Here is a 25645-nt window from a genome sequence, read left to right as displayed (position 1 = left end):
ACTCCAAACAGCAGTGTCCTTTCTGTGTGGGGTGCGGTCTGACGTCGTTTTCCAGAAAGGTCTGAAAAGCTGGTTCTGACCTACGGGTTGATTCCATGACTTGCTGACGGATTGGGCCACGATTTTCAGCGTAACAGCGTGGCCCGTGCCTTTGGGGGGTGGTGGAGGTCAGTGAGAACAGCTGCAGGGGGAGGTGTGGAGGCGGAAATGCCAGCCGGGCCTGTTGGCTGAGCGGGGAGAGCGGGGCCTTGTGCTGCCAGCCCACATGAAACTGAGATGGGCTCATTGTTCAGAACTTGGAAAACGTATTAAAAACAGCCTGGAGAATGGAACATAGGCCTTCTGGAAATGATGGCTGAGTAGAGGCTTGTTTGTTCTTCTTTCCTCCCTGAAACTCACTGAAATGGACAAAAAGAATGAAAAATAGGGAACAGGATTTCATCTGCAGTGAATCTAAGGAACAGCCACAGCCAGAGGAGGGTGTCGGCCAGACAGGGAAGAGGAGCGAAAGCCAGAGCCTTGAGCGGGGCTGAGTTTTCGCCCAACAAAGAGGATTCTGGGGCACCGTTGGCGACATTTACTTGGCAGAATGGGGTCTGTGGTTTGGGTGGGCCTTGGGGTAAACCGGATGTGGGTGGGCGTCCGGTGAGAGAGGAGCCGAAGGAGGAGGGCCCAGGTGCTCCAGCCGCATTTTCTACAAGATCCAGACTCTTAAGCGGTGAGATGGGGAAGAAGAGAGGGGAAACGGCACTCCCTGTGGACATGCCGGCCTCTGGCAGTGCCTTGGGCCGTGTCCCCCGTACTGTGGGGGCTAAGAGGCCTCCCAGTGAGTCCCCTGGCAGGCAGGCAGACAGTCACCCGAAGGAGCTTTTGCAGGAGGGCCTTCGGATGCCCATGGAGCCGCCTTCCCACCTGCCCCCGCACAGCACCCGTCAAGGCTGAGGTCCCAGTGCTCACTCAGAAGCCAGGAGACTCTTGCTAGAGCCAGAGGGAAGAAACTTCTGGCCGTGTTTGGGGGTGTCGCTGTATGGCTCTTGAGAGAGCCAGCCTGAGCAGAGAGTATAGGGGAGAGCGGCCTGGGGCTTCCTAGAAACCGGACGGCCCTACTGGGCACGGGTGCCAGCTGCTCTGTCTTAAGTTTGAGTTGGGTTTCCGTCACTTGCAACCAAAAAATGTCCTAAGACCAGAACCTCACTTCCAGAGCAGAACCTGTGAGGAAACTTGGCAGTCGAGCATCCTGGAGCCACACAGCCGGTGGGAGCTCCCCGGCTCAGTCCTGTCCCTGCCCTCATTTATAGACGAGCAGTGATCGGGAGCCAGCGTGGGACCCTCATGTAGACACTGGAAGGAGGAGAAGGCAGCCCCGGGGGCAGGAGCGGAGCTCAGCTATGCACAGGAGGAGGAGCCTCCGGGGGACAGGATGCGGGGAGAGGGCACTGGCAGAGCTGAGAAAGGAGCTGGGGGACAAGGGCTGTGAGAGACGTGAGAGCCCCATGAGTAACGGCAGACAGCGGGGAGAGCAAGTCCCCAGGACAGCTGCTTGCAGAGAACATGCCGTGCGGCACAGAGAGGAGCAGACGGAAGACAGTTGGACGATGGTCAGGGGCTGCAAGGCGCCGGGCAGCGGGGCGTCCAGAGGGTGCACAAGACCCCCTGGGGTGGAGGGGCTGGCTTTGCGCCTTGAGAGTCATGTTTGGGAAGAATTGGGCAGCACGGCCCAGGACCTGGTGCCCAAACGGAACCCTCTGTAAAGCATGGACCGCCGCCCTCTGCTCAGGTTGGGGGGGTGGGCTGTGCACAGGCGGGTGAGGGGGGCCCTCCAGGAGCTCCCCCGGCCGGGCCGGGCTGGGGCACCCGCGGGAGGAGGGTCCGTAAGGGCCGAGCGTCTGCATAGATTGGTGTTTGCAGGGGATATTTGTCTCTTCTCCCCATTTTACTTCCTTATTTGGTCATTTATTTATATCAGTATGGACTTAGGGATATCCTTTTATACTTTATAAAAGTTATAAAGTACAATGGGATGACTTTTTTTTTCCCTCAAAATGTTCCAGCTTTGGTCATTGGGAGCTCTTTTATTTAGCGCCATTGTCCCTTTGGCAGACCCCTTCATCGTGGGGTTTTGTTTTTGTCTTGTCTTCCTTACTTTCTGACTCTACGAGATCCTCCAGGATCATCTTTATTTATTTATTTATTTAATTTATTTATTTTTGGCTGCATTGGGTCTTCGTTGCTGTGCGCGGGCTTTCTCTAGTCGCGGCAAGCGGGGACTACACTTCGTTGCTGTGCGCGGACTTCTCATTGCGGTGGCTTCTCTTGTTGCGGAGCACGGGCTCTAGGTGCGCGGGCCTCAGTAGCTGTGGCACGTGGGCTCAGTAGTTGTGGCTTGCAGGCTCCAGAGCTCAGGCTCAGTAGTTGTGGCGCACAGGCTTAGTTGCTCTGCGGCTTGTGGCATCTTCCCGGACCAGGGCTTGAACCTGTGTTCCCTTGCATTGGCAGGCAGATTCTTATCTACTGCGCCACCAGGGAAGCCCCATCCTGAGAACTTCTGACTTCCTGAATTATTTTCTTTTAAATTTGTGTACATTGAGGTTCACTCTTTTTGCTGTAAAGTTCTTTGGGTTTGAGAAATGCATATTGTCAGATATCCACAGTGGCAGTATTACACAGAACCGTTTTGCCACCGTAGAAAATCCCCTGTGTTCCCCCATTCAACCATCCTCCCTCCTGAACCACTGGCATCCATGATCTTTTTACCAGCAATATAGTTTTGCCTTGTCCAAACTGTCTTAATACTTGGAGTCATACAGTATGTAACAGAACAAACATTTGAGGTCCTTAATTGTACAGTGTGCCAAAATAAATTCCAGGTGATTAAGGAGTGTGTTTATTCAGTAAATGTTTGATTGGTTACTGTGTATCAAGGATATAACAAAACAAACATCGTCTCTGCCCTCAAGGAGCTTCCCCTCACCCTCTAGTGGGGAGACAGATGGCATATCACAGTTATAATGACTTATGTGTGTGACTATACTACAATCCACCTACACACAAGATGGAGTAACAGGGATCAGATTAGCCCTCCCACTCGAAACTAATAAAAAGCTGGGCGGCTCCCCTGGTGGCGCAGTGGTTGAGAGTCTGCCTGCCAATGCAGGGGACACGGGTTCGTGCCCCTGTCTGGCAAGATCCCACATGCCGCGGAGCGGCTGGGCCTGTGAGCCATGGCCGCTGAGCCTGTGCGTCTGGAGCCTGTGCTCCGCAACGGGAGAGGCCGCGACAGTGAGAGGCCCATGTACTGCAAAAAAAAAACAACTGGGCAATAGTTGTGAAACCTTGGTTTTCTAAACTTTGGGTATGAGGCAACAAAGTAGAGTGATGCTTACGGGATGAGAATCAAACAAGATGAGCCTGATGGTTTCTGCAGCTCTTACGGCATTCAGGGAGGTGTAAGGATGCAGAGCCTGGCAGATTCCCTCCATAAAGGAGCTGGAGCTTAGAGTCCAGGGCAACTAAGGGAACTAGAGTTTGCAGGCAAGAGCACCAGAGAGCAGAGAGCCGCAAACAGAGAGAACTTGGAGATGTGCAGAGGGTCTCTCGTAGTTTCCAGCAGAGTGTTGATCAGTGTGTGGGTGTGGGGAAACCACCAGAGGCCAGGGAAAGAGTCACTCAGAAGGATTAAGGGGAACAGTACCCAGAGCTGTCACAGCACTGTGAAGAGTGCCTTGTCTTCAGGCAGACTGAAAACCTTCATAATTCACAGGGCACTGGGCAGGCTACTGAGTGGAGAACAGCTAGCCCTGGAATAAATGCTGCTCTGCGCCCCTGAACAATCTTAGAAACAAGAACCAAAAGTTTCACACTGTTTCCAAGTAACTGTATCCCCAAACAAAGCTCAAAAATATTTATAGGAATACAAAAATATACAGCTTACAAAAGGGTAGAATTCACAGTGTCTGGCATCCAATCAAAGTTACCAGGCATAGAAAGAAACAGGAAAATACAACTCATTAGGCAGTGAAAATTCAGTTGAAACGGATGCAAAACTGACTCAGATGTTAGATTTAGCAGACGAGGTCATTACAGCAGTTATTATAGCTACATTCCATATGTTCAGAAAGCTCAAGGAAATATTCGAGACTTTAAGTAGAGACCTGGTGAGGTAAAGACACTGAACTAAAGATCCAAACTAAACTTCTAGGTTTGACACTAAACTGTCTGAGTGCAAAACACACTGGATGGGATTAACAGCAGCTTAGATGTGGCAGAAGAAAAGATTAGTGAACGTGAGGACAAAGCAGTAAGAAGTATCCGAACTAAAACAAGGAGAGGAAAAGTACTAAGTAAACAACGCAAAAAACGAGCCTGACTGAGCTGAGGGGCAGTGGGCAGAGGCTGCGATTTGTGTAATTGGAGTTCCCAAAGAGGGAGGGAGGGACAGAAAAACTACTTGAAGAAATGATAGCCAAAAAGCCTCCAAGTTTTATGAAAACTATAAACCTAGATCAAACAATCTTAAACTCTGAGCACAAGGAACATGCACAGACACATCATAATCAAATTGCTCCAAGTCAGTGATGGAGAGAAAGGTCTTAAAAGCAGCCAGAAAGGGCTTCCCTGGTGCCGCAGTGGTTGAGAGTCCGCCTGCCGATGCAGGGGACACGGGTTCGTGCCCCGGTCCGGGAAGATGCCACGTGCCGCGGAGCGGCTGGGCCCGTGAGCCATGGCCGCTGAGCCTGCGCGTCTGTAGCCTGTGCTCCGCAACGGGAGAGGCCACAACAGTGAGAGGCCCGCGTACCACAAAAAAAAAAAAAAAAAAAAAAAGCAGCCAGAAAAAAAGACATAATTACACACAGAGGAACAAAGATACGGACGATGGCAGATTTCTCTTTGGAAACAATGCAAATGAGGAGACAGTGGAGCACCGTGTGCAAGTGCTGAATGAAAACTGTCAGCCTAGGAGCCGACACCGGGGCAAATATCTCTAAAACGAAGGTGAAATAAAGATACTTCAAACATACAAAAGCTGAAAGACCTTCACAGCAAGAAATGTTATAGGAAATTCTTCAGGCTGCAGGAAAATGAAACCAGATGGAAATCTGGATCTATGTGAAAGAATGGAGAGTCCTGGAAACGCACCTACATGACTAAATATATGACACTTTCTTATTATTTAATTCTCTCTAAATGGCATCTCTTTAAAACGCAATTATCTAACTAAAAATAATAACAGTTTAGCAGAGTTGGGGGATTGTAACATAAATAGAATAAAATGTATGACAAAAATGGCACAAAATCCAGGAGAAATGGCAAACTCATATGCTTGAAGAAATATAATTTCACTTGAAGGCAGACTATGATCAATTAAATATGGATGCTACAAACCCAGAAGCAGCTGCTAAAATAGCAAAACAATGAATTACATACAGCTGATAAGTCAACAGTGGAGATAAAATGGAATCACATAAAATAATTCAAAAGAAGGCAGAAAAATGGAATCACATAAAATAATTCAAAAGAAGGAAAAGGGGGAACAAAGAACAGATGGGAGAAATCAAAAACAGGAAACGAGGGTAGATTTCAACATAACCTTGTCAACAATCACAAATATAGATGGTTTAAACACCCCAATTAAACAACAGAAATTGTCAGATTGCATAAAAAAGCATGACCCAATTATATGCTGGCTTACCCAATAAACCCACTTTAAATATCAAGACACAAATAGGTTAGTAAAAGAAAGGCAAAAGAGATACAATTCTAATGCTAATGGAAAGCAAGCTGGACCTGCTGTAATAATATCAAATTCCAGAGCAAAGAAAACTACCAGGTAAAGATATTTCATAATGACAAAGAGGTTAATTCCTCAAGAAGATACTATACATTTTATGTACTTAATAACAGAGCTATGAAACATGTGAAGCAAAAACTTAGAGAACTGCAAAAAGAAATAAGCAAAGCCACAATTGTAGTTGGAGCTCTCAGTACCCTTTCCTCAGTAACTGATGAACAGGTAGACAGGAAATTAGTGTTGGCACAATCAACCAAGTTGATGTGATTGACATATATAGAGCATTCCACCCAACAGCATGTTTTTTCCAGTGCATATGAAATATTTACCAAGATAGACCATTTTTCTGCACCATAACATTTTTGACAAAAACGGTACTAAATTAGAAACTATAAAAATATCTGGGCCTTCCCTGGTGGCACAGTGGATAAGACTCCATGCTCCCAATGTAGGGGGCCTTGGTTCGATCCCTGGTCAGGGAACTAGATCCCACATGCATGCCGCAACTAAGAGTTCGTGTGCCACAACTAAGGAGCCCGCCTGCTGCAACTAAGACCCAGCGCAACCAAATAAATAAATATTTTTTTAAAAATCTGGAAAATCACCAGCTATTGGGAAAGTAAATAACATACTTCTGTATAATCCACAAGTCAAAGGAGAAATCAAAAGGGAAATGAGACAGCTTTTGAACTGGGTGAAAATGAAAATATAGCATATCAAAATTTGTGGGATATCGTGATAGCTGTCCTCTAAAGGAAATTTTATAACACTAGATGCCTAAATTGGATTAAAATTTTAAAAGGTCGCAAATCACTGAACTCAACTTCTACCTTAAATTAGAAAAAGAGCAAATTAAATCCAAAAGAATGCAAAGAAAGGCAGTAACAGATCGAAGCGGAAATTAATCAAAGCAGAAAAATAATAGAGAAAACTGATAAAGTGAAAAACTGTCTTTTTTTAAACAAGGTCAGTAAAATTGACAAGCTTTTGACCAAACTGATTAGGTAAAAGAGTGAAAAGACATAAATTACCTATATCAGGAGCAAAAGAGATGGCATCACTACAGATTCTATTGATCTTAAAAAGATAATACAGGAATACTATAAGAACTTTATGCCAATAAATTCAACAGCTTATATGAAGGGGACAAATTCGTTGAAAGACAAAACCCACGAAAGCTCACTCAAAAAAATGCATGCCCAGATAGCTTCACTGGTGTATTCTACCAAACATTTGAGGAAGAAATAATAGCAATTCTGCACAGACTCTCCCAGAAAATTGAGAGGAGGGAATATTTCTCAAATCATTTTATTTTGCCAGTATTATCTTGATACCAAAACCAGACAGACATCACAAGAAGAATAAAGTACATATGAACATAGACGCAGAAATTCTTAACAAAATTTTATTTTGTTAAGAATATATAATATATACAATATATATACGTGATACACCAATATATAAAAGTGATAATATATCCTGACCAACTGGGATTTGTCCAAGGAATACAGGGTTGGTTTAACATTAGAAAGTTAATCAATGGAATTCAACTATTCTGAAACCAAAAAAGAAAAATCGTGATCATTTCAATACACATGGTAAAAACGATTTACAAAATCCAACATCCATTTCTGATTTTTAAAAAACCCCGCAAAGTAGGAATTCAAGGAAATTTCTTCAACCCAACACAGGACATTTATGAAACATCTGCAGTTAACATCATACTTTTTTTAAAATAAAATAAATTAATTAAGTTTTATTTTTAGCTGCGTTGGGTCGTCATTGCTGCGCATGGGCTTTTCTCTAGTTGCAGCGAGTGGGGGCTACTCTTCGTTGCTGTGTGCGGGCTTCTCATTGCGGTGGCTTCTCTTGTTGCGGAGCACGGGCTCTAGGCGTGCGGGCTTCAGTAGTTGGGGCACACGGGCTCTAGAGCACAGGCTCAGTAGTTGTGGCGCATGGGCTTAGCTGCTCTGCGGCATGTGGGATCTTTCTGGACCAGGGCTAGAACCCGTGTCCTCTGCATTGGCAGGCGGATTCTTAATCACTGCGCCACCAGGGAAGTCCAACATCATACTTAATAATGATACGCTGGCTGCTTCCCCTGAGATCAGGAATGAGGCAACTGTGTCTGCTCTTACCCATCCTAGTCAGCATCTTGGCGGAGGTTCTAGCCAGGGCAGGGAAGGAAGAAAAAGAAAACGATCCATATTGGAAAGGAAGAAGTAAGATTGTCTGTGTTCACCATTGACATGATCATCTATGTAGAAATTCTAATGAAATTTTTGAAAGGGAGGGCACAATTAGAGCTAATGAGTGAGTTTAGCAAGGTTACCAATATGCACAACCAAATGATATACTTCTGTACTAGTAACGAACAATTGGAAATTGTTTTATATTTTGTCAGTGTCCAAAATATGAAATACAGGTAAATTTGACTAAATGTGTACAAGATCTCTGCACTAAAAAAAAAAACTACAAAACATTGCTGAGAGAAACTAGTAACTAATGGAGAGATATGCCCTGTTCACAGATTTGAAGACTCAGAATTGTTACGATGTTAGTTTTCTTCATGTTGATGGGTAGATTCAATGCAACTGCAAGCAAAATCATAGCAGCCTATTCTGGAGAAACTGAGAAGCTGATTCTGAAATTCATATGGAAATGCAGAGGACCTAGAATAATTAAAACAACTTCAAAAATGAAGAGCAAAGTTGGAGGGCAACACTACCTGATTTCAGACCCAGGGCATTTGGGTCACCAAGATGAGGTGTCTGTCCCAGATTGGAGAAGGCTTTCTGGAGGAGGTGATGCCTTAGCTGGCACTGAAACGAGGAGGGCAGCCAGATGCACTGGAGGTGGTAGCCTTGCTGCTCTGGACCAGCCGGGAAGGATGGCAGATGAGTGAAAGGAGGTGCACAGGTTGAAGACATTGATTTGAGTTGTTCTCAGGTTATGGTAGGTACCTTTTACTTTTTCCAAAATTTCACTAACAGTGCTGTTTTAATTTTTTTTTTTTAATGTTGAAGCCATAAAAGAAGGTCACCTATTTTCTGTTAGACAATTAGAAAGACTTGTTTCATTTTTTAAAAATGGCATTCCTGGCAGTCTTAAGCATTCCTAGTAGTTGTGTGGACATTCCAGTGGTAGGAAGGAGGCGGCTGGGAGCCTGTTCTCCAGCCCAGGAACTGAGTGGAGTCGGGTGGGACGGGGCGTCACAGTCCTTCTGGGCCTTAGAGAAAGTGTCTGATTGGCCAGCAGCGTCCCTTGCCCCTGGGCCCCTGGCTGGCTGTGTTCCCGTGCCCTGAACCTGCTTTCTCCCCGCCTTGATTAGCACAGATAGGATCTGTGGACCGGCCTCTTCCAGAGAGGGCCTCGTCCCGAGAGCAGCTGGGGTGAGGACGGAGCAAGGGGCAGGTGTCCCCTGCTGCGCTGCCGCTGCTCCGCAGTTCTTCAGACGTTTTACTGAAGTGAGGCTTGTGTACAAGAAGGTGTGAAAGCGATGGCATGAAACTCCAAGAGCTTTTTTTTTTTTAAATTAATTTATCGGGTCTTAGTTGCGGCATGTGGGATCTTTTGTTGCGGCGCACAGGCTTCTCTCTTCTCTAGTCGTGGCGTGCAGGTTTTTCCCTTCTCTAGTTGTGGCACGCGGGCTCCAGGGCATGTGGGCTCTGTAGTTGTGGCGTGTGGGTTCCAGAGTGCGTGGGCTCTGTAGTTTGCAGCATGCAGGCTCTCTAGTTGAGGCGTGCGAGCTTAGTTGCCCCATGGCATGTGGGATCTTAGTTCTCTGACCAGGAATCGAACCTGCATCACCTGCATTGGAAGGCGGATTCTTTACCACTGGACCACCAGGGAAGTCCCTCTGAGAGCTTTTATAAACCAACACATGCTCAACGGTGGCCCTGCCCCTTGGGCCCACCTGTCACTACCTGGCATAGAGGCGGCTGCTTCTGATGCGCCCGCAGAGGCTCGTGTGCCTGAACATACGTAAGGGGATTGTGCTGGTGACTCCAGTGTGTCAGGCTCCTGTCTCTCACGCCCCTGGAGCCACACCCAGGTTGTGGGGGGCAACTCCCGTGTGCCGTTTCTGCTGTGATGGACATGTGGCAGTTTCCCGTTGCGGCTGCTGGGAATGCCATGTGCAGGCCTTGGTGAGCGGCCATGTGGCCTCTGCTGGCCCCGGCAGCCCTGGATGACAGGGCCTCGGGGTACGTGCAGCCTAGGAAGTGCTGCCAACCCGGTTGGAGGGTGTTAACCTGCGCCCTGCAGCCGGTGAGCCTCCACACTCTGGCCAGCGTGGGGTAGGTTTACTTTTCCATGCTAGCCATTCTGGTGGGCACGCTAGTGTCCCATTATGCTTTTAATTAGCATTTCCCGATGACTAATGAGGTGGAGCACACTTCTGTGTGTTTATTAGTCATTTAGATTTTTGTTGTTGTTAAGTGTGCTTTCAAGTCTTTTGTCCTTTTTTCTATTGATTGTGGTTCTTTCTTATTTATTTCTAGGAATCTTTTATATGTTCTGGAAATAGTCCTTTGTCAGAGCAGACCATGTACACACATTTATGTAATGTATTATACATATTCTATGCATCAAATATCTCCTACCCTGCATTTGTCTTTTTTCTTGTAATGGAAAAAATTTATTTTTAAAAATTTTATTCGTCTTCCCTGGTGGCGCAGTGGTTGAGAGTCCGCCTGCCGATGCAGGCGACACGGGTTCGTGCCCCGCCGGGAGGATCCCACATGCCACGGAGCGGCTGGGCCCGTGAGCCATGGCCGCTGAGCCTGCGCGTCCAGAGCCTGTGCTCCGCAACGGGAGGCCACAGCAGTGAGAGGCCTGCGTACCACAAAAAAAAAAACAACAAAAAATTATCGAAGTATAGTTGATTTACAATGCTGTGTTAATTTCTGCTGTACAGCAAAGTGATTCAGTTATACATATATATATATTCTTTTTCATATTCTTTTCCATTATGGTTTATCTCAGGATATTGAATATAGTTCCCTGTGCTCTACAGTAGGACCTTGTTGTTTGTCCATTCATTATATACTAGTTTGCATCTGCTCATCCCAAACTCCCAGTCCTTCCCTCCCCCACCCCACCCCCTTTGCCAACACAAGTCTGTTCTCTATGTCTGTGAGTCTGTTTCTGTTTCGTAAATAAGTTCATTTGTGTCGTATTTTAGATTCCACATACAAGTAATATCATATGGTATTCGTCTTTCTCTTTCTGACTTACTTCGCTTAGTATGAAAACCTCTAGGTCCATCCATGTTGCTGCAAATGGCATTATTTCATTCTTTTTTATGGCTGAGTAATATTCATAATGGTAAAAATTTATAAGCAGAGGTTCTTAATATTATAGTCCAATTTGTTAATGTTTCTTTTGTGGTTAGTGACTTTTTGTGTCTGATTATGTGCACCTACTCTAAAACCACAAAGATTTTCTTCTACATTTTTTCTAAAAGTCTTACTGTCTTACTTTTAATGTTCAGAGCATCGGTTTACCTAGAATTGAGTTTAATGTATTGGATGAGGTAGGGGTCAAGGTTCATTGTTTCCCATGTGTAAATCGTGTCAATGCAGCACCGTTTTTGAACAGCCCCCTCTGTCCTAAATCTGGGGGCCTTGCGTGTGCATAGGTCACCCTTGAGTGTTGCCCAGTCCAGGGCGTGCCATGTGCCTCTCGCTTGTGGACACGGTAGCGCCAGGTGGGTAGTGCCGTCCCTGTTTACCAGGTGAGAACACTGCTCTCAGAGGGGGCAGGCAGCTTGCCTAGGGCCAGCTGGTGAGGGGGTCTGGATGCCCTCCGCGGGGGCTGGGCAGGGGCCGGATCCCGGCTGGGGTTCAGGGTCGGGCGTGGGAAGCTCAGAAACCAGCTCAGGCAGGAGTGTGCCTCATTCTCGCCGGCGACCTGGGCCATGAGGGGCCAGGCTGGGAGTTACTGTTTCGCCAAATACCCAAAGGCGTGATAATGTGGCTTCTGCTCTCAGGGCGGTGCCTTCTCGACTGCTGCTGAGGGCATCCCACTGACCTGCTGACATCCGTCCACCTGGGTCCTCAGGAAAAGGCTGCGATGTCCCAGACGCAGGACTACGAATGCGAGAGCCATCATGCTGGCCTGCAGGAGCCTCGGCTTTCAGGATCTAGCACGAGGTAAGGAGGCTGACTTACCGGGGGCCAGCGAAGCAGGAGGCTTCTCCTCGGCTTGTCAGTGCTGTCCTGCCTGCTTACGCGGCCTGGCCCCACTCTCCTCCACGAGGAGCTGTGTGCTGCCTTCTGAATCTGGCTTCCCCGGGGAGCCCCACCTCCCGTCGCCAACGGGCTGCAGAGCAGGGAGGGCTTCTCCTCAGGCAGTGGACACCCTGCCAGCCCTCAGCTGGGCCCAGCCCCTTAGGCGCCCTCTGGGCATCCACGCGGAGGCAGGCGGCCACAGATGATCACTTGCGTTTTTCTAATTTATGGCTTTGTTTGGGAATAATTCCACAAGTTGCACGAACAGGAAGAGTGCTCTGAGCATCAGGTCCCCTTACCCAGATTCATGCTCTGTGCCACCGTGCGGCCGCTGCTCCTTCCACAAACAGCACTGTTCTGAGTCATCTGGGGGGACACGCACATCCAGCCCCGTGTTTGCTCACATTTCCCGGGACAGGAGGCGCCATGCGTAAATCTGTGCGATGGGAAGCACCCGCCTCCTGTACCGCCTGGTCCGGCTTTGGCCGCTGGCTCCTTGCCGTCCTTCGTGGCATTTCCGGCCCCTCCAGCGCCGCTTACCCCGAGTCTGCTGCACGTCTCCTTTGTGTTTTGTAACCTGGAAGATTTCCACTTCCTTCCTCTGCCTTTTGCGACATAGACACTTTTTCAGGGAAGCCACCCTTGTTAAGATAGAGCACTCGGGGGCTTCCCTGGTGGCGCAGTGGTTGGGGGTCCGCCTGCCGATGCGGGGGACGCGGGTTCGTGCCCCGGTCCGGGAAGATCCCACATGCCGCAGAGCGGCTGGGCCCGTGGGCCAGGGCCGCTGAGCCTGCGCGTCCGGAGCCTGTGCTCCACGATGGGAGAGGCCACAACAGTGAGAGGCCCACGTACCGCAAAAAAAAAAGAGCACTCAGGTTGGTTTTTCCGATGATTTCTGAGCAGAGTGTGTCCTTCTGCAGGTTCACGGCCACCTGCCGCCCACCTACTCTCGGGACAGTGGCTGTTTGCCTCACTGCCTTGCTCCTCGCCAGTTTCGGGGCTTCCACCGTTTCTTCCTCGACCTGGGCCTTCCTGGGATGGGTGCAGAGCTGGATGCCTTCCCAGCCACGGCACCCGGTCCACACCGGCCGGCCGGTGCCCCCTGTCCCTCGGGAGCAAGAGCCCCTCCTCCCCATCGCTGTGTTCACTTGTGGATCCCTGTCAGTGTGGAATCACAAAGTCCGTTCTGCTTTCCGTGGTTTGTCGTTCATCCCGCACTTCATGACTTGGTGCTCTGCTGTACCAGATGGGCTGGTGAGACTCCTCCAGGCTGGCCCTGGTGATTCCTGGTGGCTTCCCCGGGCTCCAGGTGCATCCTGGGCTGCCTCCCCCCACCCCCCGTCAGCTGTTTCTCTGAGGGGCCCCGTTCCCCAAGGGAAGACTAGGGTCTAAGGACCAGCGCGTGTGCTCGTGGCTCCTGCGACGTGTGTGTTTCTTGACCCTTTAAGCAGAAGGGCTAGAAGCGCTGAGTTTGCGTGGACATCTCCGGTCGCGGCCGGCCCTTTTCTGAGGCGTTTTCTTGCCGCCTCCTGTACCACCGTCCTGCGCCTCCTCCAGGAGAGCCCTGTTTCCAAGAGCCGCAGTGCAATGACTCGTTTGTTCAACTGACAGTGTGTCCAAGATGGTTTCAAAGTCGCTTGCCCATTCTGCTACAGAGTTGTGTGTGTGTCTGTGTGTGTGTGTGTGTATACATACACATACTAGAAAAACGTCCAGGACTTAGTTCACGCCCACACGCACCCTTCCCCCAGCAGCAGGGTTGGGGTCTGGTCCTGTGCTCACACCGGGTTAGCTTGCTTCTCCCTCTTGTGGTTGTGATGTTCATCGAAATACAGTTGCGTCCATTTGTTTCAGTTTGAGGTTTTTTCCTCTCCCTTTCCATTCTTATTGATTTAATTTTGTTTTGGTTTGTTTTGGTTTGGTGTTTTTGGACGTGCCCACTCGGCTTATGGGATCTTAGTTCCCCAACCAGGGATTGAACCTCAGCCCCCGGCAGTGCAAGCGCCGAGTCTTAACCCCTGGACTGCCAGGGAAGTCCCTAATTTTGTTTTTTAAACATGTAGACCCTTAACATGCTTTCAAAGGACAAAACTATTCAAAAGGTATTTATATGCAGAGAAGGGCCCCCCCAGACCTTCTCCGTGCCCCCACCTACCTCTTGCAGGAGGTTTTCTGGTTTATCTCCTACGTCTGTTTGGAAGGGTGCCCTGGACCTCGGGCCCCAGAGGTGGCCCCCTTTGCAGCCTCCTGGGTGTGGTGGCCCGCCAGCCCCGTGTTCAGTGTAGGTGTTTCCAGTTAGCGTGCACTTAGGAGTGATGCTGCGGTGAGCGCCTGGTGCTTGTGTCATTTTGTTTTCTTGGCGGTGTGTCTTCAGGGAGATCGGGGTAGGGGTTGCTGGGCTGGAGATGTCGTGCCCTCACGTGCCCTCTGTGGGGCCCTGCACGCTGCCCCTGTCTGCCCACAGCCTCCCCCAGGACAAGGCTCGGGCCTGGATGTGGTGACCGGGGGCTGGGGCCCTCAGTGTGGCGTGGGTTTTATGTCTGATGCCAGGTGAAGTGGGACATTTCACATATGTTATTTACTTTAAGAATTGTCTGTTCTTATCTTTCGCCCATTTTCCTATAGTATATTTGTTTTCTTCTTGTCCAAATTTATGTATTAAGTATATGAACCTTTTATCTGTAATTTATATTGCACATATTTAATATTCTCACCAAATGTGTCCAGAGAAACCAAATCTCTTTTACTTTCCAATTTACTGATCTTTTTTTAGTGCCTCTGGGTTCTTAGTCACTGCTAGGCGTGAGCTTCCTGTGTGTGGCGTGAGCTAGGGGCCCTCCTGCCCAGAGACCTCAGCTTCCAGCACCGTTTGCTGGAGAGGCTGCCCCTTCCCTGGTGAACGGTCCTGCCTCTCCTGTTGCAGGATCCCCACTGCAGGGGCTGTGCTTGGTCACACTCGCCTCCCTTTCACCTGGCAGATTGCCTGGGACATACTTGGCACTCGTGAGGCTCTCCCCGGAAGTAAGTGTTTGAACAGGTCATTGTCTGCGAGCAAACATCTCCAGGACTTGGAGGAAAGAGGCAGGTCGTCCACGCAGCCTGCCCGGCCCACGGGGAGAGGCCGCGGCCGGCGTCACACCCAGGAAACCACTGTCATCTTGAATCTTCCGGCTCTTTCCCCAAATGGCTCATCGTTTCCTACCCAATTCATGTTAGACATCGTCGCCATATAAATCTCCCTCGAACTCCATCGATGGTGTGGGTGGGTCACTGTGATCAGTCTGTCACCCACAGGTCCCGACCCTTCCTACTGGCAGGGAAGCCCCAGAGTGGTTTCAGCACCGTTCCTCCATCACGTGCCCGGGGACCAAGCATCCTTAGGCTCTGCAGCCCCCACTGACCAGGTGCTAGGTGTGGACAGCACCGACCTCGGGGGCGAGGTCTGCCCTCCCCTCCCTGCCATGGGGTCTGCTCGGGCCCCGCTCGCTCCCGGCCCTCCCCAGGCTCCAGGTTCCAGCACATTCTCTGCCCCCTGGGTCCCTGGGGGACTTGGTTCAGTGCCGTAGGGAGCGCCCAGAACGTTCTTCTGAAAAGGCGGGGTCCTGCCCACGTGCACACAGGGATGCGCTGAAAAGGGAACAGATGCTTTTCTTTATTCAGAGAGAATTATCGCCATTAAATTCATTTGAAAACGTATTTAGAGCAAAAATAAGAATTGTTATCGCTTCCGTGGGGCTCAGAGTGTCCAGTCCAGTGCTTTCTGAGCATCTCTGCTGGGTCAGCCCTTCCTTGGGTAGCGTCTGCCTTTTGTCCCAGCCGATCCCATGCCGCGGCCCAAGGGGAGAGCAGGCGGTCAGCTGAGGGCAATCTCGGAACCTCAGGGCTTCCTTCCTCACGGGAGCAAGACCCCCAGCTCCTGGCCTGGTCTCCAGGCGCCTTCGTCCCTGGGTGGGGGGCGCCCTCGGGCAGTGCCCGCCAGCTTCCAAGCCTGGTGGCACCCGTATCCTCTGGCTGAATGCGGGGTGCCCGCTGAGCTGCGCTGGCGGTGCCTTCCATCCTAGGGCAGTGCAGGCGGCCGCAGCTTCCTGGTTAAAAGTACCCAGTTCCCAAAGTTAGAAGTTTGCTCCGTCTTCTGTGTGGACAATGGCCAGCTGGCGGCCATGGGGATCCAGGCAGGAGGGGGCGAGAGGACAGGAGGGTGTGAGAGGGCCACACACTCCCACCAGGCAGAGAAGCAGGGCAGGGGCTGGTCCACTCAGTGCCGCGAGGTCTGCCTCCTGTCCTCTACGTCTAGGACACCGCCTCACGGCCTCTGTCCGTCGAGCCGTCTGACCCCAGGATGCCCACCCAGCCCTGCTCCTCCCGCCCCTGCTCCTCCCGCTACAGGATGGCAGGTTAGGCAGCGGTCCCACATGGGCAAGCACGGAGCCCCAGTGCCCTCCCCCACTGAGAGCTGCCCAGTGTGACCGCAGGTAGAGGGAGACGGGAGGGCTGCAGCTTGGAGAGAGAGGGGGCTCGCTGGCTGGATGACCGGGGAGGGGGGAGGCCGCTCAGACGTAGCCAAGCCCCCAGGCCGGGCCCACTTCGCACTTCCTCCTCCAGCCCTGAGGATCCTCAGGGCTCTCCCTCTTTCCTGCTCCCTCCTCATCTCCTGCCCTCTCTGTGGCTCCACACCATTCAGCTGCTGTGCCCTGCCCACTATGCTAGCCTGCCTTGGCTCAGCTGGCTTCCAGAAATGACTGTGGACCCAGAAGGAGGCCCTAGAGCCTGCAGGGCTGCTGTGGGGCAGGTGTGTGTGTGTGTGTGTGTGTGTGTGTGTGTGTGTGTGTGCGCGCGCGCGCGCGCGCGCGCGCATCCTAAGCGATCGGGGCTCATCGCCCGCAGGACTGTGCCTTCTCTCCTCCCCACCCCGAGCACTTCTGGCCTCAAAGAGTAGGAATGAGGTCCTCAGAGAAGGATGAGGTCCTCAGAGAAGGGCTGCCCTCTCAGCCCTCTGCCAAAGCCCACCCGGGCTCCCAAGTGAAACACTGGGCCTTCAGCAGAAGGCAAGGAGCAGGGTGCCTCCCCTTCTCTCCGAAGCCCTGGAAGCTCCTGACCATCCCAGTGGTGGTGAGGACCAGGCCCATCACAGAGTCCAGGAACAGTGGACACGGTGCATCCACACTGCAGAGCAGTGCATGGCATTCAAGATTGTTGTTTGTTGAAACTTGGAAGCAGAATAAAAAATGCTCCTTGTCAGCTGGAGCACACCCTGATAATCAAACACATCGGCATCATAATTGCCTTGTTCTGAATAGCTTTAATTTACACTCTTAAAAAAAAAAAGGCCTTACGTGGATGGAAGCCCTCTCCTTGGGGTGGGGGGTGCTCGGGGGGCCTCTGGGGGGAACCATCTCCGCTTTTGACTGGGGCATCACAGTAACGGTGGAGTCCGCTTCTGCTGCAGGTGGACGGGTGCTGGTGGCCTGCAGTGGCTGCTGCTAAGAGCCGCCAGGGCATCCTGTAGGGACCTGGCACCTGGCTGGGAGGAGTGTGGGCAGTGCACGTGGTCCGGGCCCTCTGAGGACAGGGGGCCAGAACCCAGGGCATCCCTAATGTGGGGCCAGCAGAGAGGGGCCAGTTGGAAGACCCCCAGCACTCCCAGGGCTGGGCTCTAATGAGCGTGTAGAAAATCAGAAGTGGGTGGAATTTAGGTATGCGTCGGTTTTATAAGTGACAAGATTTCTTGCTTTTGAGGCAGGCAGATACGAGGACGGGTCTGGTGCTGGATGAGCCATTCTGCAGACACGGGACGCAGGGCGGGTGGCCCGATGGGCAGGATATTCGCACCCTAACGCTGCCGCCCCTCTCCCCAGGCTGGAGTGGGTGGAGATCATCGAGCCGCGCACGCGCGAGCGCATGTACGCCAACCTGGTCACGGGCGAGTGCGTGTGGGACCCGCCGGCCGGCGTGCGCATCAAGCGCACCAGCGAGAACCAGTGGTGGGAGCTCTTCGACCCCAACACGTCGCGCTTCTACTACTACAACGCCACCACCCAGCGCACGGTGTGGCACCGGCCGCAGGACTGCGACATCATCCCCCTGGCCAAGCTGCAGACCCTGAAGCAGAACACCGACTCCCCCAGAGCCTCGGCTGAGAACAGCCCTGGGAGGGGCAGCAGCGTCAGCCACGACGGCAGCACCAGCTCGTCCCTGGAGCCCGAGCTGGATGCCGGCGACAAGGTGCAGGAGAGTGTGGGGCGAGCCAGCCGGCAGGCCGTGCTCGGGGCGGTGAAGGAGGAGAGCGGCAGGTGAGGCCGGGCCGGACGCGGGGGGTGCAGGGGCCGCGGGGGCCGCAGCAGCCTGCCTCCTGGGGGTGGGACCCTGTGCAGGGAGGAAGGGCCGCGCTCCCCTGCCCCCGCTGGGGGCGGAGCCCGGCAGGCAGCGAGGGCTGCTCTGCTCCGCTCTCCGGACCTGTTCCCCGGGGCTGGAGGTTACCTGGCCACTTGTGAAATTGCTTGGTTCTTTCCGTGGGGGGAAGTGCGAGCGTGGCTTCGGGACCCCAGAGCCGCCCCGCAGAGTACGCGTGAGGAGGGGGTGCCTTCCCCAGGCAGACCAGCCTGTTGGTCTCGGGACGCAGATCCGTGGGGATCCGTACCACCTGGCACCGAGCACCCCTGCCCAGGCTTGACAGATCTCGCCAGCATCCTGGGAGGGAGGTGAGGGGGTCACCCCCGTTTTACAAAGGAAGGACTGAGGTGGTCGGCAGCGAGGCGGAGCCCAGGAAGTGTCTGCCCTCTCCAGCGGCCGCCGTGGCTGTGTGCAGAGGTGACTGTTTGCCCTCCTGGACTGGAGAACAGTGAGGGCTTCCACCTCCTGCTGGCCTCGCACATCTGGACATCTCCCCCCAGCACTTGTGGCCCACCCCAAGTGCCCATACCCCAGAGCCTGAACCCCGAGTACCCATCCCCCAGAGGCTGAACCCTGAGTGCCTGTACCCCAGAGCTGGCACTCAGCAGACCCTGTCCCAGGCCCCAGAGTCAACCCCAGGGCCCAGCTCTCAAGGGACCAAGTCCAGAAGGAATGGCCGGATGACACGTGCCCTGGAGAAAACAAACAGGCTGGAAGTTACCAGAAAGAAGCCAGGGAGGATCTGGAGTTGGAGGCTGGGCGGGGACGGGTGGTGGGAAAGGGGCTGGGCAGGCTGGGTTTCACCTGGGGACGGTGGAAATCACAAAGCAGTCGAAAGCCGACTTACACGGTGGGTCCATTTGCTTCTTGGAGAATGACGTGCCAGGCCAGGGACAGTGGCGTCGTGTGCCAAGGGTGCAGGGGGCAGACGGCAGAGGCGGACGTGCTGGGACTCGAGACTAACCGTGCTGCTCCCGTACAGCACGGGGAGCCGGACACGCGTGGGGGCAGGTCAGCGTGGGTGCGGGACACACACTGGGCTCGGGCCAGAGCCTGAGGCCTGGGCAGGTGGCCTGAGTGGGCTGACAGGCTGTTTGGGAGCTGTCCTCAGGAGCCAGAGCCCGGGATGAGCCCCAAGGAGGAAGCCAACGGCTGAGTTTTAAAAGCAGCCTTCCGCCCTTCTGGTGTCCTCATGGAGCTCAGGCGGGCTGCTTCCTCCCGCCCTGCAGATCTGACAGCCTTTGGGCTCAGATACCCTCCCGTTTGCCTTGGGTTGTGGTGGGTGCCGGCTCATCCTTGCAGTCAGGTAAAGGGACTGGACTCTTTAGGATTCTGTTGACCAACGTGTCCAGCACCCACGCCCGCTATCTGTGGGTGGGAGCGTCTTCTTTCCAAAAGCGTCCTGGGTGCAGTGTGGTGACTCGGATCATGGGGCGGCTTGGGATCGGGTTCCCACAGGAAGCCCTGTTCGGACATGGATTCGAATTGTGTTGGATTTGTGGGGAGTAGGCACCTTGATTATGTCACCTTATCCCATAGATGAAGGTGGTGCATTTTACGCTTTTTTCCACAAAGGACTTGCATATGTTTTTAAGGTTTATTTTTAGGTACCATATAAAGTCATATGATCGTTACTGGTACACAGACAAGAATTTTTATTTGTCAGTCCTGTTTTTACACTTTTGCTGCACTCTCGTTAGTTTCAGTAGTGCTCACCGTCTGTCTCCCGGGTTGCCTGTGACACTGGCCAGCTGTCCCAAGCTGGCCAGCACTTTCACAGTGAGGATGAACCAGGGAGGGCTTGTCCCTGTGCTCAGGCTGCTGGCCTGCTGTCCGTGTAGCACTGTGACGCTGGCCTCAGGCTGCGTGACGCTGGCCTCAGGCAGCGGCGTCCCTCTCTATCATTAGGCTTTTTAGCATGAATGGATGTGGAACCTCATCCAGTACATTTTCTTAGTCTATTGTGGGTTGAATTTTGTCCCCCAAGAGATATGCTGAAGTCCTAATTCTCAGCACCTGTGAATGTGGCCTTATGGAGAAACAGGGCTGCTGCAGACATCATTAGCTAAGCTGAGATGGGGCCACCCTGGAGTGGGCAAGGCCCTAGTCCCGCAGGACTGGCATCCTTGCAAGAAGACAGAGATGCACAGGACAGTACCCTGACGGCCGAGGCAGAGGCTGGAGCCCTGTGGCCGCAAGCCGAGAGACGCCAAGGATGGCTGGCCCCACCGGAAGCTGGATGGGGGCCTGAACAGACTCCCTCCAAGCATCCAGGAGGAGCCGGCCCTGTTGGCACCTTGATCCTGGGCTTCCAGCCTCCAGGACCGTGAGAGAGTGAATGTCTGTTCTTCTAAGATGCCCACTTTGTGGTGCTGGCTTCAGCGGCCCCAGGCACTACTACAATCAGCATTTTTAAACAGTCGTCTCTCTCATGTGTTCCTGGGATACTCTGTGTAATTTTTAAAATAGATTCAGGTTGCGAATATTTTATTTAGGATTTTTTTCCATGTTGATAAGTGAAAATGGCCTATACTTTTCTCCTTGTTCTGTGTGTCCTGGCTTTTTATCAACAGTGGGAGTGTTTCCTCTGAAACGTCGTCTGTTGCTAGAGTGTCTGGCAAAGAGCACTTGCTCACCAGCCAGGCCTGTGACCTGTGTGGATGGAGTTTTAACTACTGGTTTCTGTTCTTTACTGCTTGCAGGAATGTTCAGGCATTTACTGTCTGAAATCCTATTTTATGGAGGCGTGCTGATCTAAGTCACAGACACGTTGGCATAGGCTGCCCTGGTGCTGCCCCTTCCTTCGTGGACGTTTGTCCACACAGGCCCTTCGCTCCTGCTGCCGTGCCTTGTGCCGGTTCCTGGAGGATTTCCACGTGCTCAGTCTTCTCAGAGAACCCGCTCCGGCTCTCAAGAGCCTCTTTTATGTCACTGCTCTTCTATTTGTTGGACATTTTTTTCTCAGTCTTTTACTAACTTATTGTTGGAAACTTAACTCATCTATTTTCACTGTTTCTTCTGAAATGGACTTTTGAAGTCATGCTTCCCTCAGCATACTACTTAAGTTTTATTACACAACTCTTGGTATGTAGAATTTTCATTGTTCAATTTTAAATATTTTCTACTTTTAATTATGATTGCTTTTTTGACTCGTTTGTAATTTAGAAATGTCTTAATTTCCAAAACTGTAGGTTACTCTCCATTCTTGTTCTTGATTGTGAACTTAATTTCATTTTGGCCAGAAAGCATGATTTTTTTTTTTGAGACTTGCTTTGTAGCCTAAATCCTGAATTTTTATAAATGATTTCAGGACTACTTCAAAAATTTCTGTTCTCTGTTAGGTCCAGAGTTCTCTGTGTGTTTGTTAGGTCAAATCTGTTAATTGTGTCAATTGAGTTTCTTACTAATTTTTTGTCTACCTGATGTATCGATTCTGAGAGGTAAAGTCTCCCCACACGGTGGAACTGGTCTGTCCCTCCTTCCTGTCTCGCATTGCTGCTGCCTGTGTGTGGAAGCTGTGGGCCGGCTGCATATGGATTTGCAGTTAGGTGTCCTGATGCGTTTTTCCTTTGTCGTTACGTTGTCTACCTGCTGATGTTTTTTGCCTGAAGTGTGCTTTGGAACTGACGTCGGCCAGTTTCTCCGTGGTTAGTATTTGCCTCTGAACGGCAGTCCTTTCCCATGCGCTTTAGGTGTGTTTCTCATCAGTAACCTGTAGGGTTAGGGTCATGCTTCACCCATTCCATCACCTGTCCTTGGTCTGGCGGGATGATTGCGGGGGTGCTTCCTGGGGATCCCTGATACGGCGAGAGGATGTGGTTTACCATCCTCGTATCCTCCAGGCCCAGGCTCTTCCTGTCATCCTTCTTCCTGCATCGTCCCTGAACTGCTCCATGCGTGTGTCCACCGCCCAGCGTGTTCCTGTGCACGGGGGGCTGTGGGCTATGCTCCCGCCACAGGACACTGCTCTTAAGCTGCGTGCACCCTGCAGCCCGGGGCAGCCCTGCACCTCCTCCTCTGTGCCCGGGGCCCGGGTGGGAGCGTTTGGGGTGAGTGACCGGCAGGGCGGCTCTGGACCGGGCTTACCCAGCAGATCTGGTCAGGCAGAATCTCGCAGATGTGAATCGGCTGCTTCTGCTTTTCGCACACTTTCTTCTGGAGCTGCTGGCTGACTTCAGTGTGCAGGAGCCCTCATGGACCCCAGGGCTCAGCTCCTCCCCTCGGCGTGCCTGCTGACTGGTCCCTGGTGTCCTTGATTTTGACGCAACCAAATTTGCCATTATTTTCGCCTTATGGTTTTTCTTTTTCTTTTTTTTTTATAATAAATTTGTTTATTTATTTTTGGCTGCGTTGGGTCTTCGTTGCTGTGCACGGGTTTCTCAAGTTGCGGCGAGGTGAGCGGGGGCTACTCTTGGTTCCGGTGCATGGGCTTCTCGTTGCAGTGGCTTCTCTTGTTGCAGAGCACGGGCTCTAGGCACACAGGCTTCAGTAGTTGCGGCGTGCAGGCTCAGTAGTTGTGGCTCGTGGGCTCTAGAGTGCAGGCTCAGTAGTTGTGGCGCACGGGCTTAGTTGCTCCGCGGCATGTGGGATCTTCCCGGACCAGGGCTCAAACCCATGTCCCCTGCATTGGCAGGCGGATTCTTAACCACTGCACCACCAGGGAAGCCTGTGGTTTGTTTTTAACGTTTTGCTTAGAAAGTTCTTTCTTGGCCTGGGCCCAGAGGTATTCGCTTATATGTCTTGTGTTAACTTTATAGTTTTCTCTTCCACGTGGAGGCCTAGGTCTGCCTGGTGCCACCTTCGCGTGTGGCCAGAAGGATCCTCGTTCCGTCTTCTCCCCGGCCCACCCGTGCCACCCGTCACTTTCTCTCCCTGCAGCGCCATCAGTCTGCTCTTTGGGCACCACCCAAGCCTCGTGTGTGCTAGGAAGCGTCCCTGTCTCCTCTTTGTACTTAAGAGCATCTTAGCTAGTTGTGGGCTTTTCTTCTATCATTTAAATCCTAGAGTTCAGATTCCTCAGAAAACCCAGGGGGCTATTGCATGGACTACAGTATAGTGTAAACATAACTTTTTCTTTTCTTTTCTTTTCTTTTTTTTGTGGTACGCAGGCCTCTCACTGTTGTGGCCTCTCCAGTTGCGGAGCACAGGTTCCGGACGCGCAGGCTCAGCGGCCATGGCTCATGGGCCCAGCCGCTCTGCGGCATGTGGGATCTTCCCAGACCGGGGCACGAACCCGTGTCCCCTGCATCGGCAGGCGGACTCTCAACCACTGCGCCACCAGGGAAGCCCCTAAACATAACTTTTGTTTGCACTGAGATACCAGAACGTTCATGTGACTGGCTTTATTGTAGTGGTCTGGGACTAAACCTGCAGTACCTCTGAGGTTCACCAGTAGTTTGAGCTCAGAAAATATATCTGCTGCAAAACTGTGTGGGAATGGAGATCTTCTTGTTTTAATTTTTGTGGCACGGGAAGGAGATGATAGAACAGCCTCTGATATTATTTGTGACTCACGTTCACTGTAGTCAAGATGACTCTACTGCAGTCTCGGTATCTCATATAAGCTCTGTTTGCCTTATAATTTTAGGTTGAGTTCATTGAAAAACATTCTCAAATCTGAAAAAAAAAACCCTCATATTCAATGTTTGATGATAGTGGTCGAGTAGAGGTTTTTCTCAAACAGAAAATTTCAGTCTAGGTCGTGAGTTTTTTAAAAAACTGCAGTAAAACTTTCCCCTTTCAAGCTGTTAAACTGTTGTGTAGTAGGTCAAGTCGGGATGTTTCGCTTCTATTTCTGACAAAAATCCCTGGAACTGGTGATGGCAAAGTCCAGGAGAGCAGAGGAAGTTCTCAGCCGATGCTGCTGTCTCATGACTCGTGATGGGTTTGGTGTGTTCTGCAGAGCACCTGCCAGTGAAGGGTACGGTGTGTACCCTTAAACACCCACCCTGGGCTTCCCTGGTGGCGCAGTGGTTGAGAGTCCGCCTGCCGATGCAGGGGACACGGGTTCGTGCCCCGGTCCGGGAAGATCCCACATGCCGTGGAACGGCTGGGCCCGTGAGCCATGGCCGCTGAGCCTGCGCGTCCGGAGCCTGTGCTCCACAACGGGAGAGGCCACAACAGTGAGAGGCTCGCGTACCGCAAACAAACCAAAAAAACACCCACCCTGTGCGGGCCTGTGGGTTCCCAGCTGAGCTTCTTCTGACATGCGTGTTTTAGCGTGATCAGTTGTTCACACATCTTAGCAGATTCCACTTCAGGTTGGGCTGCATTAGGTGTTTTCTCAGCTTCTTTGGCAGTACTTTCAGCTGCAGTTGCTCCACAGAGAGGATTCATGGAGGCCAGTTGCTCAGTCACTTCAGACTCAGTGTTGACTGCTTGAGTGAAGTAGCACCTGCAGAGCGGTGTCCGGAGCCCGGGGACCCTCTGATCCGTGGCTGCTGTCGCTGCTCTCACTGTCCTTGACTCTTCAAGACTGTCTGTGCCGAAAGGCTGGTAGTCTGACGCAGGTTTGTTTTCTCTGGATGCATAACTTTCGCTGCTGCAGTCAACACAATTTAATAAACTCATCATTGGTGAACAGCATTCCTTGCTTTCCTTGCTTGGCTAACAAATGAGCCCCTTGGGAGCTTACTTGGTGTAAGGGTCCTTTTCGTTTTCATTTTGTGAAGTAATTCTGCTGCGATGAGGTTTCCATTTCGAACTCTGACTGTTGTGCACTTTGGGACATTGCAGTGCTTCCAGCAGGGCTGTGTGTCCTACCGACCCAGCAGCAAAGAGCCCGCATGCCACCGCGCCTGAAAGGCATAACGGTACATGCCCACTCTCTTCGTGGTGTGGCATTGTGGATAGGCAGGGTAGTAAAAGCGTCAGTGAAATGTCATGGGTCGGCCATGCGTGTGGCACTCAGGCCAATGAGGTGCAGCTGCATCGCCGGGCCTGCGCCACGCTGAGTGATGCAAGCACCTCCTGTGGTCTCTGCTGTGGCCACGCACGTCACTGTTGCAGATGAGCGAATGGGACTGTGTTCCCACGTCGTGTTCCTGACGGACACTGGAATTTGAACCTCGTGTAGTTTTCACATTTCACACACACAAAAATTTTAATATATAAACCATTCTTAGCTCACCTGCTATACAAAAACAGGCAGCAGGCTGGACGTGGCCCACAGGCTGTAGTTAGCTGCCCCCTGACCTGAAGGGGCGTGCAGGCTTCCTGGCATGGCCAGCCCACG

General features: G+C 51.7%; 1 protein-coding gene across 23 annotated transcripts in view; it reads left to right on the top strand.

Moving 5' to 3' along the window:
* The window catches only part of ARHGAP39 (Rho GTPase activating protein 39), a 74062-nt gene that overhangs the window by 23051 nt on the left and 25366 nt on the right, over positions 1-25645 (top strand). For 19 of the 23 annotated variants that reach the window (XR_004481004.2, XR_004481003.2, XR_004481002.2 and 16 more), the window contains exons 2-3: positions 11781-11943; positions 17877-18311. Coding sequence is in view for 17 of the 23 variants with exons in the window: in XM_004265233.3 (XP_004265281.1) it covers positions 11864-11943; positions 17877-18311 (515 nt within the window). In the remaining 6 variants the exon portion in view is untranslated. Of the gene's footprint in view, positions 1-8318; positions 8744-11780; positions 11944-17876; positions 18312-25645 lie in introns of all 23 variants that reach the window. The other 4 variants (XM_049700631.1, XM_049700632.1, XM_049700636.1 and 1 more) reach the window with 3 other exon arrangements.

The sequence above is a fragment of the Orcinus orca genome, chromosome 17 (genome assembly GCF_937001465.1).
Source record: "Orcinus orca chromosome 17, mOrcOrc1.1, whole genome shotgun sequence".
Taxonomy (NCBI): Eukaryota; Metazoa; Chordata; class Mammalia; order Artiodactyla; family Delphinidae; genus Orcinus; species Orcinus orca.
Note: the sequence above shows the minus strand (reverse complement) of the source record. Positions and strands in the feature narration are given on the sequence as shown.